Source organism: Dasypus novemcinctus, chromosome 3 (genome assembly GCF_030445035.2).
Source record: "Dasypus novemcinctus isolate mDasNov1 chromosome 3, mDasNov1.1.hap2, whole genome shotgun sequence".
NCBI lineage: Eukaryota > Metazoa > Chordata > Mammalia > Cingulata > Dasypodidae > Dasypus > Dasypus novemcinctus.
Window position 1 is genome coordinate 153358971 of NC_080675.1, and position 16237 is coordinate 153375207.

The 16237-nt window shown below is 39.2% G+C and overlaps 2 protein-coding genes across 4 annotated transcripts in view; both read right to left on the bottom strand.

Annotated features, from left to right (window-relative positions):
* HYKK (hydroxylysine kinase) overlaps window positions 1-8388 on the bottom strand; it is a 37002-nt gene extending 28614 nt beyond the window's left edge. The window contains exons 1-3 of one of the 3 annotated variants that reach the window (XM_071214320.1): window positions 7867-8388; window positions 3531-3881; window positions 1873-2012 (exon numbers count right to left, since the gene is read on the bottom strand). In XM_071214320.1, the coding sequence (XP_071070421.1) occupies window positions 1873-2012; window positions 3531-3876 (486 nt within the window). In that variant the 5' untranslated portion in view covers window positions 3877-3881; window positions 7867-8388. Of the gene's footprint in view, window positions 1-1872; window positions 2013-3530; window positions 3882-4249; window positions 4325-7866 lie in introns of those variants that run through there. The other 2 variants (XM_058294589.1, XM_058294590.2) reach the window with 2 other exon arrangements.
* A 2879-nt stretch (window positions 8389-11267) lies between these two features.
* Window positions 11268-16237, bottom strand: part of IREB2 (iron responsive element binding protein 2) — a 76239-nt gene continuing 71269 nt past the window's right edge. Inside the window, exon 22 of the mRNA XM_058294592.1 lies at window positions 11268-14429. Coding sequence (XP_058150575.1) covers window positions 14319-14429 — 111 coding nt within the window. The 3' untranslated portion in view covers window positions 11268-14318. The remainder of the gene's footprint in view (window positions 14430-16237) is intronic.

The window sequence follows — 16237 nt, forward strand, 5'->3', positions numbered from 1 at the left end:
CCATAATTTTGCACATGCATCCATTAGCTGGAATGCCCTTTCTCCTTTTCTCGACCGGATGGATTCTTTACTTTTAAGAGCCATTTCAGAAGTTATCTTTTTTTATAAAGTCCTCCCTGAATACATTCTATGTGTTTGATATTGCTAGATACCAAGGATAAAAGATAAATAAGATATAGATCCTGTCCTTAAGAAGCTCACTTTATATAGCGCAGGAAGACTAGACATGCAGCAAATGTGTATGGGTAGACTTACACTGGTGGCCCCCTCTGAGCCATATCTCCTGGTATTCATGCCCTTGAGTAACTTCTCCCACAACAATTTTGTAATTAGCTATGTCACCACTTGCTCTGGCCAATTGGGCATTACATACAAATGTTCAGAACAAGGTTCTGAACCAAGATTCAGAAGTAGCAATGATAAGGAAGTGATCATCTTTGGGCAGCGTGGGAAGAGAAGAGATCAGGGAAGATTTCACACAGGAGATAATGCATGAGCTTGTTGTTAAAGGATAAGTAGGAGTTTTGAAAAGCAGGGGAAAAGGTATTACTGGTTGAGAAAATAGTATTCACAAAGGCACAGATGCATGAAACAAAAGGGCGCATTCAGGGAACTACAAGTTCAATATTGCTGGTTACAGTATGAAAGGGACAACGAAACTGCGGAGGGAAGCAGGGACAAGGAATATAGGGCCTTCTATGCCATGCTGAGGGCCTGGGCCTTTGTTTTGAGTGCAACAAGAAGCCACTGAAAGGTTTTAACCATAGAACTGACATGGTTAAATTTGTAATTTAAAAAAGCAACTCTTGGGAAGTGGCTATGGCTCAAAGAATTGAGCTCCCGTTTAGCATATGGAGGACCCAGGTTCCATCTCTGGGAAAAAAGGAGTCCCAGACTTGCATGGAGAGGCACAGGCCCCCATGCAGCGGAGCAATGCACCAAAAAAGATGATGACACAACCAGATAATAAAAAAAAGAAGTAACTCTTAACTGATATAAAGAATAACTTGAGTGGGGAAAAAACTAGATGCAGGGAGGCTAAAGCAAAGCTAGGATGAAGGCTTGAGCTAAGCTGGTTGAGGCAGGAATGGAGACCAGTTGGATTATAGAAACATTTGAGAGGTAGAATTGACAGGATTTGATAAGTGATTGGAATTGTTTTACTTGTACAAATTGTGTTCTACTCATATAAGCAGTAATGACTTTTTTGTTTTTAGCAGTTTTCCTGAGATCTATTAACATACCATACAATCCATCCAAAATGTACAATCAATGGCTTTCAGAATAATCACAGAGTTGTGCATTTAGTAATGACTTTTTGAAGTGTTTATCTGTTCCACTGGCACATATTCCTCTAGGACAGGAGCTGTAACTTATTATTCCTGGAATCCTTTCCTTTTCTCCCAAGGTGTGGAACATAAATGATACTTAATGAATGTTTGTTGAATAAATGAAGATGTTTTGTGGGTTACATTGGAAAAAAATTTTGTTATAGATAATATTAAATCTGTAGGACTAAACCATCCTTAAGACATTTTAATCCATTCATAACTATTGCTTCAGCTTTAGCTGATTATACTTTATTTGGATGAAAATTTTAGGTTTCAACTTGTGAATACAGACTGTTTCCAGTGAGCAGCATAAAGAATACCATAAATTTCTAAAAATGTAGGTAATCTTGCCAATATATCAGTAAAATGCAGTTTTGAGCAGAAAGCACTCTGACAGTCTGTCATAAAATTCATGCATTTAGGACTCTATTCCCTTCATAACAGAACTTCGGAACCACCATACATAAAAATAGAGTCTAAATCTTGGCTTATTAAAACAAACAAACAAACCTTATAACCAATATAAAACCCCAAATCTTACCTCCAATGTCTTATCCAATTTGGCAGCTAGCCTTCCAATGTCATATAATAGCTGAGGACTGACAGAAATCTCGGCTATGGGTCTTCCTGGGAGGTAAGTCATCAGCCTCACCAAGTAGGTTTTGATTTCAGAGCCACTATCTAAATGAATGGAATAATATATACTGTCATCTCTTCTCAAAAGAAGTAATTAGAGGCTATTCTGCTTAAAAATAATAGAAAAGAACAACAGAAATTACAGAAAAAAAAGAAAAAAATTACTAGTCTCAAATTCATAGAGCAGGATTTCATGAAGCAGGGCTCAGCGGATGGAGCAAGCAGACAGAACAGACAAATCTTAAGAACACTGGAGGGAAGTAGACATGGCTCAACTGATAAAGCATCCCCCTACCATATGGAGGGTCCAGGGTTTGATCCCCAGGGCCTCCTGACCCGCGTGGTCAGCTGGCCCACACTCAGTGCTATTGTGCGCAAGAAGTGCTGTGCCACACAGGGGAGTCCCTGCATGGGGGTGTCCCAAGCACAAGGAGAGCCACCCCACGTGAAAAAAGCACAGCCCGCCCAGGAGTGGCGCCGCACACATGGTAAGTTGACGCAGCAAGACGACACAACAAAAAAGAGACGTGGTTTCCCAGTGCCACCAGATAATGCAAGCGGATGCAGAAGAACACACAGAAAATGGACAGAGAGAGCAGACAACAGGGGGGATGGGGAGAGAAATAAATAAATCTTAAAAAGAAAAAAAAAAGAACATTGGAATTGGCCACGTATATATCAACAATTACAGTCCCAACTCTGCTTGCCTTGGCTCTAAAGATAAGTTACCTACTCTGGCAAATGAATGTCTAAAACACACACTTTCATACCTTTACAACTGAAGAAAGGGAAGTATAAAGAAATGACATTTCCAGAATCACAATTTCCCTCAGGGGCAAACAGGGTAAAGCCTCTTTGCAGAACACAGGACAGTAACCACTTCTCAGGGACCATAATGAGCCTCAGCTGTTTGGAGCAATGCACATTAAGAAAGAATGGTTGAACAATTAAGAGAGAAAAGGATAGTTATGATTTCACACTTTTTAAAAATTCCAGGGAATTGGTTTCAGGTGTCTGCCTGGAGAACTGAATTGGGGACATCTGATCAACACTTTAAAATTTAGAGATGAAAGGGACCAAGAATTATATATAAGGAAATGCAGCTTAGGAACTGAAGTGATGTGCCCATGGTCACATATACAGGTGATGACAGAGCTGGGATCTAAAATTCCTGACTCCCAGTCTGTGTTCTTTCTACTATACTACAACACCAAAATCTACTGCTGGTCTGATGAATAAAAAACTTTCTTTTTTTCTGGTTAAAACCAAAACTGTTCTCCTGATTTCCACATGTTCCCTTAGTTACTTCTCCATCAGGGCTTTTTCTAAGCAGAAAAGTTATCCCAGACCCCAGCTCTAACCAAGTCAGAATCTGAGCCCCAATCACTACTTCGGTGATGCTGTTGCTTCCTTAACCACTGAAAAAAAACCATACCTACACTCGAATTGTGAATCCTTTCTTTCTCTTTCTTCTTGATATTTATACTTGTAGCCAAAATGTAGTAATGTTGGCTACTGTAGTACATTGTCAGGTGACAGAATGGTGAGTTGGCCATCTCTTACCTATGGACATGAGAGAGGTTATGTTGTCTCCTTTAGTCCGACACACGGCGGCTGTTGGAAATCCAGTTGCTCTTAGAAACATGATGATGTGAGTCTGCACTTCAATCAGGTCTGGAGTTTTGCTAGTCTCGGTGTTGCTTATTTTGAGAACATATTCAGTTAGGCCACCTGTACTGTCTTTGGTTCTTGAAATGTATACATGGAAGTTTTGGTCATCATAGCTAGGAAGTGACTGGATCTTGGAAACTTTTAACCCAAATACCGACTCCACTAACGTCGAGGCTTGTACCTCACTGAATGTGGGTTTGGCAAGAGCCTGTGATGGCTGATCATCTCCATGTGACATTGTGTCTAAGGCAAAAAACAACAGAAAGGGGGCATATAATGAATCTATTTAAATGATTTTTCTCAAGGTTGATCAAATATGTTTCTCCATATTGATGGTGCACTACTTTGGTTATAAGTTTTATTCACAAATTTTAAAACATCAAACCAGTAAATGAGATAAAGAAGTGGATGTTTTAGCAGGTGAATAAAAATCCATGTACTATAAATTATTCATAACTCGTCTCCCAAACTGAAGGTAAGTTTCCAAGGACAGAACACAGGCTAGGAAAGCACCTGGGATATCCAAGGGTCCAAACTCTCCTTCTCCCTATCAACTTTACAAGGGAAATTTAGGTTCTGAGGGGTTAAGCAACTTGCCCAAAGTCACATACCAAGTTACATTAAGAAGTCAGCTCTCTAGACTCCAAATCCACAATTATAGCCTTTTGACCATAATAACATCAGCCCTGGAATAAAATATAAATTCAAATTCAGCGATCTTACTTTCCAATTCACAGTTCTATTGAATTAGAGGTACCATCTCATATACCACACTGACTTCAAATATAAAAATCTTGACTGTGTAATGTGGAAAGCATTACATGAGGCACTGTGAGAGATATGAAGATAACTTAGAGGGCCCTGTGATATTTGAAGTCAACTCACAGTCACAGATATAAACAGCAAAAAATTTTAAAAAGTGTTCAAAATAAGTTACATGGCAGTAATAAACTGATAGAATGTCAATGAAAACCCTGAATTAACTAAGTATAAACCTGAAATGACTGCATTAACACTAAGGTGAATGAAATTACCTTAATTGGAAAGAATAAGTTTTCTATTCCCAAGAGGAATAAGAGCTTGATGTAAAAATGAAGGTCAATTATGAAACATAAAGATACACCTGAGTTTGTGATGTATGAAATTAATGTTTCCTAAAACTGCTACAGAAATTCAGAGGGGAAATAAATTATTCTAGCCTAAGGAAAGATATTCTTAAGAAGGATTTGAATTAAGTTGTTGAGTAAGATTTGGATAGATGGGGTGGGGAAAACTGTTTTCTTCCCCTTGGTAATTCTACCCTCGGCTACACATACCTTGCATATTTCCTGAGCATCCAGGCATATATGAAAGGTACTGCATAGCATCTGAACATCTTTCTCTTACAAAATACTTGAAAGTCCTTGCAATCTCACTTCCCCCTTTCCCCACAACAGTTTTATTCCAATCCTTCTTTTTATACTAAGTTGAAAATAATTGATAATATTTAGGGTATGATTTTATTTTTTATTTATTTCCTCCCTCATTCCCCCCATTGTCTGTTCTCTGTGTCCATTTGCTGTATATTCTTCTGTGTCTGCTTGTATTCTCATTAGGCAGCTCTGGGAACCAATCCTGGGACCTTCTGGAGTGGGAGAGAGGTGATTACTCTCTTGCACCACCTCAGCTCCCTGTTCTGCTGCTACTTCTTATTTTCTCTCCTCTGTGTCTTGTTGCGTCATCTTGCTGCACCAGCTGCATTGATCGGCACTCCTGTGTGGGGTAGCTTTCCTCCAGGGGACGGCATTCCCATGCAGAGCGGCTCTCCTGCGCAGGCCTACATTCCCGTGTGGGTCAGCTTGCCACATGGGCCAGCTTGCCCTCACCAAGAGGCCCAGGGCATTGAACCTTGGATGTCCTATATGGTAGACGGGAACCCAATTGGTTAAGCCACATCTGTTTCCCAAGGATATGATTTTGGCTGCTTTTCAAGGGATACAGTGAATCTCATGAACAATTACCTCTTTTTGATAGAAATCAGAACAGGTGTTACTCCTGGCAGGGAAGGGGCATGAAGAACTTTCTGGAAGGAGAATGTTCTATATCTTGACTGGGTTTTGGTTACATGTTTTATATGTTGTCAAAACTTAGTATACTATAAACCTAAGATCTACCAATTTCACTGAATGTAAATTTTACCTTGAAAAAAAGTTAGCCCTTATGTGAGACTGGCTAGTACAGGATATAGAGTGGGGTGGGAAATCTTAGGTCTCAGAGTACCCAAACTCAGACCATACGCCTGTTAATGTCTAATCACTTCAGATCTATCACAATAAAGGCCCACTTTATTCCAGTGAGGGGAAGGGAATAAAATTCAGAGAGGTACATGACCCAGGACTATAGACTAATGATTCAAGTGATAAAGAGTATAAGTCTCAAATGCCACCTCCTCCTGTAGCATTCCTTGATCCTCCTACCCAAAGTGATTTCTCCCACCTCTAAACTTGCATAACCCCTTGTGCCACCGGCTGGTTTTTACCACCTGTTAGAATTATGGCATTCTTGGCACTCATTTCTCATTTCTTTCAAAAGCAGGTTAAGCCTTTCAGGTTTTGCTCACTAAAGATATTGTGACAAAGTCTGAATAGGATTTCTAAATAATCCTTGCACCTGAAACTTCTGGGAATCAATATATCCTGTCACACTATATTTGGACTTAATAGAATTTTAACATTCATTCTGGAGAGTTGTAAATTGATATAAGGTTAGTTTTCATAATATAACTTCAGCTCTCAAAGCCTTAAGGATGTCAGAATAATTCTGAATTTCATTTGAATCATAGATTCTTAAAATTAAGAACAATAAAAGCATTTAGTGAAGAACAACCTCCTTTCTAGCCCAGAAAGTATTCCTGAAACACCCTTGAATGAGGCTTTTTAATCTTCTACTTTGAGCTGTTTTCTAAAGCAACTTAAAGCAATGTTAGATGGCCCTGACCATCAAAAAGATAGCCTGGTATAATAAAAGGAGTTTATATTTTTAGTCCTAGCTCTGGCACCTGACCTCTGAAATGCTGGACTAAAAAGGAGCTGGTATCACAGTAGTCACATGAGCTTTCTGGTTCCAAATATATATAAACATTATTTTTACAATATATTTTGTCTAAGTGTACAAGATTATTATGTCTTAAAAAAACAATGTATATATATTTAAAAACACTTTACTGTAAAAAAAAAGATTTGGACTAGATCTTCCCTTATAGCTCCTTTTGCTCTAATATTCTATGCATCTAAAGTTCTTTCTTTTTGAGCTTAAATTTGCTGTTTGTTGTATATATACAGGGACTACTCCAAATCATGGTACTAATGACACAGATTAAGTCAGCTCCGGAAAGCAAATCAATACACATAGAAAGGTGTTTATCAAAACCGTCTGTCTCAGCCAAATGTCTCTCTGTGTAGTGTGTGTGTATGTACGTGTTATGGGGGAGATTCAAATATTACAGGTAGTGTTCTATATTTCCTGCCACAGTATTTTACTCAGCTCCTGAAAATGCCCTCAGGAAGCAAATGTTTTCCAACCCCAAGGTTTGTACTATAATCTCACAACCTTTGTCCTATAACTAAGAGGGATGGACCTTAAACTTCACACTCTGTGCAAGGTATGCCAGACAAGATAGTGGAGTCATTCTTTGTTTTTTTCCACTCCCTCACCCCCCAAAACATTACAAAGTCCAGTCATATCCATCGGTCACAAAGTCTTGCAAATTCTACCTTAGTATGACTCCCAAATCTATCCTTGTTCTCCTGCAACTCCTGCTATGTCCCTCCAAAGTTGGAGAGCAGAGATTGTACCCAATAAATCTCTGCATCCCAAACACCTAGCCCAGCGCCTATTGCATTTATACTAAGCCCTTAGTAAACACCGGTAGAATTAATGAACGAAGGGTTGCCTTCACTCCACAGGCTCACGCAGGTTGTTTACACTCAAAGGGGACCAGGAAACAATAAAGCAGGCACAAGACTCCTTTAGAATGTGTAGTTTTTCAAAGACCACAGCAACATCGTATTGGATGCTTCAAGGATTTTCAAGCGGCGGGAGGGGGTAAAAGCTGGTGGGCCAGCGGGCTGCAGAGGGGTAGCGCTACCTTGCCCACCCAAGAGGCAGGGAAATTATGGAGTGAAGGAGTACACAAATTAGGTTCACAGCATTATCTATATTAGTGCTTGGGATTGTGCCAGGCACCTACCTTCCCTCAGTCAGTGTTTCCACACAGGTGTCGGGAGGGTTGGACCAGATGGCTTCTCAGATGCCACGCTCTGATTCCCTTTCGGGTTACAGGTGAGGCACAGAGAGGTGGATGACTTGCCCATCTCGCATGCAGCGAGTCTGAGGTGGATGGAACAGGAGCTGGAGGAGCTCGAGGCACCGGACTCATGGCCGCAAACTCGCCGCGAGCCTCCCTGCTCTTGGCAGTGTGTCTGCCAGGAGACCCGGGGCTCGCCTCTATTTTCCCCTACCTGGGCTCATCCGCAACGATCCAAGGTCGTGGGGTGGATTTCGCGCTCCAACAGCCCGAGTCTCCGGCCGCCAGCCCACACCTGCGCTAGGAGGCGTAGTGGAAGCAGCAGCTGCCTGGGCCCACGCCCCCTTGGAGCCCCGCAGGCCCTGACTTCTGATTGGCTCCTCCAGACCCCTCGCCACCCAGTCAGCTCAGACCCTTGGGATGCGTGGCACGGCCAGGCTTCCCCAGGCCCGCCCCCACCCTACCTAGCTTGCTGGGAACAGCAAGTCAAAGATCGGGCTTCTGATTGGCTTTCTGCAACCGTGCCCCTCCTCCTCTCTGAGATCGCCCCAGCCAGAATCCCGCTAGCTTTCAGGGGATCTTGATTCTTTGCTTTTGATTGGCTTTTCGAGATGCCGCCATTTAGCTGGCTTTTGCCTCGCGGTTCTGCCCAGTCCACGTAGCTTTGGCTTCGATGTGATTTAGTTCTCATAGGGGTCCGAACGGGCGTACTAGTTCTTCTTTCCCTCTCTTTTTGTTTTTTCCTGCTGGAAGCACGTTATCCTGGAGACCACTTTCGGAAAGCGCGGCCCGAGATGGACTCAAGCCGCTCCCAGCCCCAGGAACTCCAAGGGAGTCGAACCTGGCTGCATTCCTCACCGGCCCTACCTTCCCCGGATACCGGAATGTGAGAGGCGGAGGTGATCTTATGTGTCGAGTAGACCTGATGAGAACTGGACCCCGGGGAGAGGGAGAGAGCCTTAAAGAGAACCACAGCACCAAGTTTTCGACTCTCTTTCCAAGCCATTTAATTCAATAAAAGATGTGGGGAGAGAGTGTAGGCCGCTCAGATAGGTTTCCCAAGGGGTTGGGGGTCACCACAGTTTAGATCTGGTGTTAAAGAATGATTTATTTACACTGAAAAATAAAAATGGTAATAGGGTCAAGAATCCTTACTTAGGTAATCAGCGGGTTCTCTACCTGTAGGAGAGCCTGCAGAAACCAAATGATTCTGAGGAACCTGGAAATTTTGAGTTAACGACCATGTTAGTTGTAGAATCTTAATTGTGGATGGCACTAGGTTCTAATAGCTTGATGCCCTTCTCCGGCCAAGCAGGACTTCTCCACAGGCAGGAGTACTCTTCACTGGAGGAGTCCTGGAGACTCATCCAGCTCATGCTTGCACTTGGGTCTCTACTTCATTTTTGTCAATATTTTTATCAGAATATAGCACTCTTAGGTTACCTCCATTCCCCTTGATTATAGACTTGGATGTTTCCCAAAACTCTATCTCAAACTACTTCCTTTTTATCCTTCAGTAGATACGATTCTCCTCAATCTCCAAGCGTCTTTTTACAGCACCAGAGGAACATACTTATTATGTCTCATTCGTTTAGGTTGTCATAGCCTTTTAAAATAAAAACTTTGACTTGGATTTGACTTTGGGAATCTGACTTCTTTTAGCCTACTTAGGCCCCTGTGCATGCTGTTCCCTCAGACAGCTCCTGAATTCTCTCCACCTTCTCTCACTAGTCCATATATATCCATCTTTTTTCTTTTTCCATTCCTTTTGGGAGGGAATGGGAATGAACATCAAATCTGGAGGATAGGGTGAGACTTAAAAGAGACAGGGCTGCTAGATCAACAACCTCCTTTCACAGGTTCGTTTCCACTCCCTGCCCGTTCTTTAGAAATAGGTCTCTGCCTTGTGAGAACTTCTAAGATTCCTCTTCCTGCCTCACACTGCCTTACTGAGGGAACTATTATGTGTCAGGCACTGTACTTACTAGGTGCTGAGTATGCAGAGAAAAAAGATAATGATTCCTGTTCTCCAGTCTACTGAGGAAGCCAAGTATATAAACAATATGACAAGTTATAAGATAGTAAAACAGCCCACTACCAGAAACACAGAGGATGAAGTGATTAACTCAGCCTCAGAGACTGAGAATTCACAGAAGTAACATTTATTTGAACTGGGTCTTGAAGCCTGAGTAGTTTTACTCTAGTGGGAAGAGATGAAAAGCTGTGCAAAAATCTAAAGACATAAAGAAGCACTACTTCAGTTAGTTTTAGAAACACACACCCTGATGCTCTAGCCTCTTGTCATGATGAATCTGAACTTTATCCAGATAATGAGAAACTACTGGAGGCTTTTAATGAGGGCATGACATAGATAGGTATTTTAGGAAAATCTGACAACAATCATTTGCAGGAGGGTGGAATAATGTTTTGTAATTTTCTCCTAGGGGTTGGATACAGAGCTTGGACAGTTTTTGCGTATGCAATTTCCAGACTCACCAGCAGATGGGGCCAGTCAGCGCACCTTTCCACAGTTATTTCAGTCTCGGCTTCCCTGTGTTCCTGTGTTGAGTTTCCAGAGTGGAGATTCAAAACGCGCTCTGTTGGCCTAACTCACTGAAGCAAAACATTCTGACCTCCCCTCCCTTTTCCCTTGGAACAGCTGACAGGAAGGAAGATGTCAGTTCCCCTCTGTTGGCTGCAGCAAGTCAGGGGTTTTAACCCCAGCTTAATGTCTTGGAGGCAGGGGAGGGGTGCCCTTCCCAGCTGGCCTGGGGGCTTGGTAACTCACGTTTGTCGTTTCATCTTCTTCATCTCTCTGTCCCTCACCCTCCTATGAGTATCCACAGCAGCAATTTCAATATTTGAATATTTAAGAAAGGGCTGCCTAATTAGGAGATTATATTTGCAGAAGGGATCCTGTTTTGGGTGAGGGATTAGTCCTGTCAACTCTAAAATTTGATTCCCTGAATCTAAATACCTGTTGGAATAACCTTTGAATTGAATTCAATTGTACTGTTTCCTCAAGGCTAACCTCATTTCAGACTTGTACAATGGATTTCATTCTCACTGGTCATAGATACAGGGATGAGAACCACCCTGGTCATCATTTTGGCAGGTGATATAGGCGGTATTGTCTGACAATTAAGGTAACAGATTTAAAGATAAAAATTTATGGATGGCATCCAAATTTCTTTTCTTTCCTTGTTCATTAGAGAAGTTGTGAGCTTATAAAACAATCATGCATAACATGCAGAATTTCCATACATCACCCCACCCAAACTTCTTTTTAAAGTTATGGTGTTTTATTCTCTGGTACCATAAAATATTCTCTAACAAGAATTAAATATGCGATAATACAATTTTCTTTATTAAAAATAATTTACAGCATCAGTAACATATACACAATTGTCATCAACTGTACTTTGCCTCCAATATTATTTCTATACAATACTTAACATTGAACTTAAAAAACTGTTATACTGTTTTGTTGGCTTTAAATAATAGACAATGATCTGTAGTTACTTAAGTAAGATATATGGTTTCATAGCCACATATTATATGTAAAATTGATAGAAACATCGGCACTATCACACTTTAGGAAAAAAAACATTGAAAAAGCCTAAATCTACCCTTTCTCTCTCTCGTTACTCCAAGTCAATCTCAGATAGGGGCAACATCCAGAACCTTAGTGCCTTCTCCTGAAACAAAGGCGAAAAGAACAATGTTTTTTAATTCAACTATAGCAAAATGTCAAACCATTTCTCTTCATCCGATCATTCATTCATCACTGAGAAGACAAATGCCAACAACACTGTCACCATATATGCAAACAACTATTACTCTAATTTAGGTTTTTGCTTTACTTTTTTTCCTTTCATTCCAATGCAGTTTAACTGCCAGTGGAAAACTGAGCAATCTGGCTAAGGGATTCTGATACCTCTCATTCTTGTTATCTCTCATTTGATAACGAGCTTGGAGATAAAATAGGAAATAATGACAATTGTCATCTTGGAAACGTTTTGGTATAATATTTTATCAATTCAGTAGCTGGATGACATTTTCACTGATTTCATTTCATTGGAGTTGCAAACTCCAAAGGCAGGAAACTTGGCAAGGTATATAGCATGTTTTTAAAAGATTAAAAAAAACAAAAATCCAAGATGAGGATAATGACCTTTAAAATTGTACTTTAAGTTTACAACACTGACTTGCTTCTCTTATGTGCCTATTATACTTCCTTTTCACAATATTTATGATTTCTTTGGTAATACAAATCACCCATATACAGTCAGCAAAAGAGATAAGTAAACAAGAAAAAACAACAGATGCTGTTTCTGCACACACAGAATTTGGGAAAGGCAGAATTATAAGATACACAACTGAGACATACATCCATGACTCTTTTCCCCAACTGAAAACCATGTGTAGCAAGCTTTTTATTCATTGTATATAAGCATGAGATTAGAAAAACCTTGATTTTGTTCCTGAAATACAAGATTTGCTAATGATGGTAACTATTACCAGACCAAGTAAACTGGAAATGTAAATACTTAATTCATATCTAGCTATCTTTATTAGCTTTATCTCCTGGATTGGCTGATTATGATGACCATATCTTTGTCCACTGGCTATTTACATAGTATGGCTTCAAACTAATACAGATACTCCCCTTCCAATCGGGAATTACCATTTCTTCAAAGCACACAACAGGTATTTTAACATTCAACTTGGAAATTTTCCATCCTTAACTCATGTTTTCATGTAAATTAAAAACACATCCAAGGACAGATAGATACACAGTAGCATAAGAAAATACTACCAAGAAAACAACAGGATTTGCAAGTATCAAAGAAAATATTTTTTAAAAAATTTAAAGAGGGGAAATTATTTTGTTAAACTTCACTACATATTATTGTCTAAACACATATTTGCAAAGTATTTTCAAAAGATTGTATGACTGATTACATGCAAAGTCCTCAGTGGTCTTCACCCCCTGGTTTGGTTGTTTCAACATTTTAGCTTAAAATAAATAATTCTTTACTCTGTGCAATGTGAACTAATTCTGAATTGGAGTAATTTAACTAGGTCATAAGAAAATCTCCATGTGAAAAAAAAAATCACTACAATTAACCTTCTGCCTACTGAGTTTAACTTCTTGATTAAAAAGAAGGTATAGGACCTTCTGGAATTAATTATATAAACTTTTCCCTAAAAGTTGCCATATTTCTTGTCACAGAACATTTGATATGGTGAACAGACATGCTAATTAAGAAAATACGGTACTCAGACAGCCACAACTTAAGAATTTATCCTAATGGTGAGCTTTAGTTAAAAAGAATAAGACAACATAATTAATAGAATAGGTATCCCAGGTAAGAAAATGACTCAAAGTGACAGGCAATCAATTCAATAATTAAGAAATACCCAATGTTTAAAAAATGTTAAGGGTTGAGCAACAATATAATTTACAGTGGCTAAAAGTCCAGAAAAAAATCCTTTTAGAGTTTAAGGATTAAAGTTCCTTTTAGCAACTGTAAAACAAGCCTGGCATTTTGGTTAATAATATCTAAAATATTATGTTACAGGAAGTTAAAGCATCATATAAGATGAGGAAAACAATATAATCCAATTAATATAATGCCATATGAGGCCTGCCAGAGGATCACAGTACCAAATTACTGAAAATTTAGGACTATGTCACATGTGACACATATTTCCACTCTTAGTACTTAGGTGCCACATAATCAGTTGTGTTCTGTAATGGCCCACCTTCAGGTGTAAAGGAATCCTTGGCTGGATTGAAAAGAATGATTGAGATCTGGGATAGGCTCTATCCCTTGTAGTTAGACTGAGACTGAGGATAACCCTACCTCACATTACAAACTGAAAATACCAACTCGGTCCAGCTTTATTTTCCAAAGGAATATATCTGAAAATCCATTCTAAATCAGACTGCAACTTTTACAATTTTAGAGTCTAATCCGGCTTCTTATATGTCAATCTGCTAATCAAACCAACAAACAGTAGTACACAGTTTTATAGGTGCAAAATTAAACAAACTTCAGGAAGGTTACACTTATAAGAATTTTCAACACAAATTCAAATTCTGCCTTTATTTACAAAATGTTCTGATAAAATATTGCCCCCATACTTACAGGTCTCTTCCACAACACACTTCACACGTTGATTTTAGCAATGTTAATAGCACCATTCGTATATTATTTAAAATCAAGAAGATTTCATTTCAGTCACTATGTTGATTCACAACCATTTACATCCATGGATGAGAAAAGTGAGCACACCGGGACTGTCCACAGTTCCATGGTAAGGATTCCTGGGTCCAGCACAAAAGGCTTTGCAGTTTACAGTTAGAAGGTATCCATCATGAGTAGATACTATGAGAATTTTCGTGCCACAAAGTTTAATAATCCTCCATGTTTGTATAATGTTATTTCCACGTCATTTTCAAATGAAGCAATCACCCTGAATACTTTTCCAGTGCTTGTCTATAAACAAACAAAAACATCTCATATCAGTGGTAAAATCTCTGAAGTACTACCCAATGGTTAAAGATACTTGTCTTCATGTTTGAAAACTATACTTGCCATGTATTCTGCCTGATTCTCCTGGTTCTAATTCATACACTGCAATTGCCTGAAACCCTTTTCCTTTTTGAAAAACAAAATACCTGACATACCTGACCTACAGCTGCAGAGCTAAGTGGAAGAAGAGGTATTTCTATCCCTAATTGTAAATACAAGTACTATGTATGCCCCCTTGAACTGGATTTAGATTTAGATTTTTTAGTTGAGGAAGCTATACTGTACTACTTATAATCATCTTGCTTTAAAGATTTATTGCATATATCTGCTAATACTTTCCTTTTTTCCATAGTTGTAAAGTCTGCTACCCTAATCCAAAATGCTCAACTCCACCTTTTCTTTGGATGACCTATATATACCTGCATTAAAGTTAGATCAAGACAGAAAGAGCTAAAAACTAGGAAAAGGAAGTTGATACATGTAATCAGAAAGCAAGCATTCCCACACACACTGTCATTTTGTGTTCTGGGTTCCTAAGTCAATAACTGCCCAGTGCTTCAATTTTGTCAAATTTACTAAAATAGGCCATCTTACCATTCCTTACACTGCACTCTGTACTCTATCTCTTGCACATATGGATAAGAATAAAATGGTAACAGTGTACTCTATACTCCTTTCATGGATTTGTAGGACATCTTGTTTCCCCTCTAGAAGGACAACTTCATAACCCTTTTTATAGGAGGCCCATTGAACTCTGTAAATCCCATAGCATTCTAGTACATTGCCAGATTTTTGGAGGGCTTAATTAAAACTGATGTCTAATAAGGTTATTTTATACAAATTTTAAACAGTATTATCAGTTTACCTAAATGGACTGAATTGCCTTACATGGGTGCTTAATAAACCCTAGTTGATAGAAGCAGAATAATATGGAAGAAGGAACACCGACTTCAAATGTAAGAGCCCTGTAGTTCAGTTCTGCGACTAACCAGCTATGTGACCTTAGGTAACTCTCTTTTCTGGTTTACTATCTATATACAAGGAATCTAAAATCATTAGATTCTAGCAGATCTAGGCACATTATGCAAGGACCTTTTCTCATTTAAGAATAAATCCTAGAGAAATTTTATGTTCAGTTAGTGTTTAAGAGGGACCGCCTGGATTTAGTGAAGATGACTGCTGAAATGTAAAGCACAAGAGAGGTAGGTAAACTCTGGGCATTGGAAAATATCAGAGGAGAGAAATCACGATGGATTTAAATAAAAAGTTTTGCTAGGGAAATTAAGTACAACCTGTATGAGTGAGTGAGTGTGTGTATGTATAAGAGAATGTTGAATATTTCTATTAAAAAAAAAAAACAGCTTTTCCAAACACATAGCTATAGCCAATAAACACGTCTCTGAAAGAGTTTACCAGAAACATAAACAAGCTCACTCTATTGTACACAAAGGAGGATGAAAATTTTCTTTCTACTGTAGAAAGAGATGCTTTATAGCATCCCTGATAAGCTTTTACTCAACCCTTTAAAAAAAAAATGGGAGTGGGTGTGTATTCATAATTTTGCAAGACAAGATAAACCATTGTGGGACTACTTATACCAAATGCATCTGTTAATTCCCAAGGTTCATAGTCTTTTGGATTTCAAAACTCCTTTCACATGTCTACTTTATTCTAGACTAAGTATCCATTCTTTCTACTTTTCTTCAGAAAGTATTAACTGTTTTAGTTAAGTATGTTAAGTACAGGTTTAAGTATGAAGGGAAGAGAGTCAT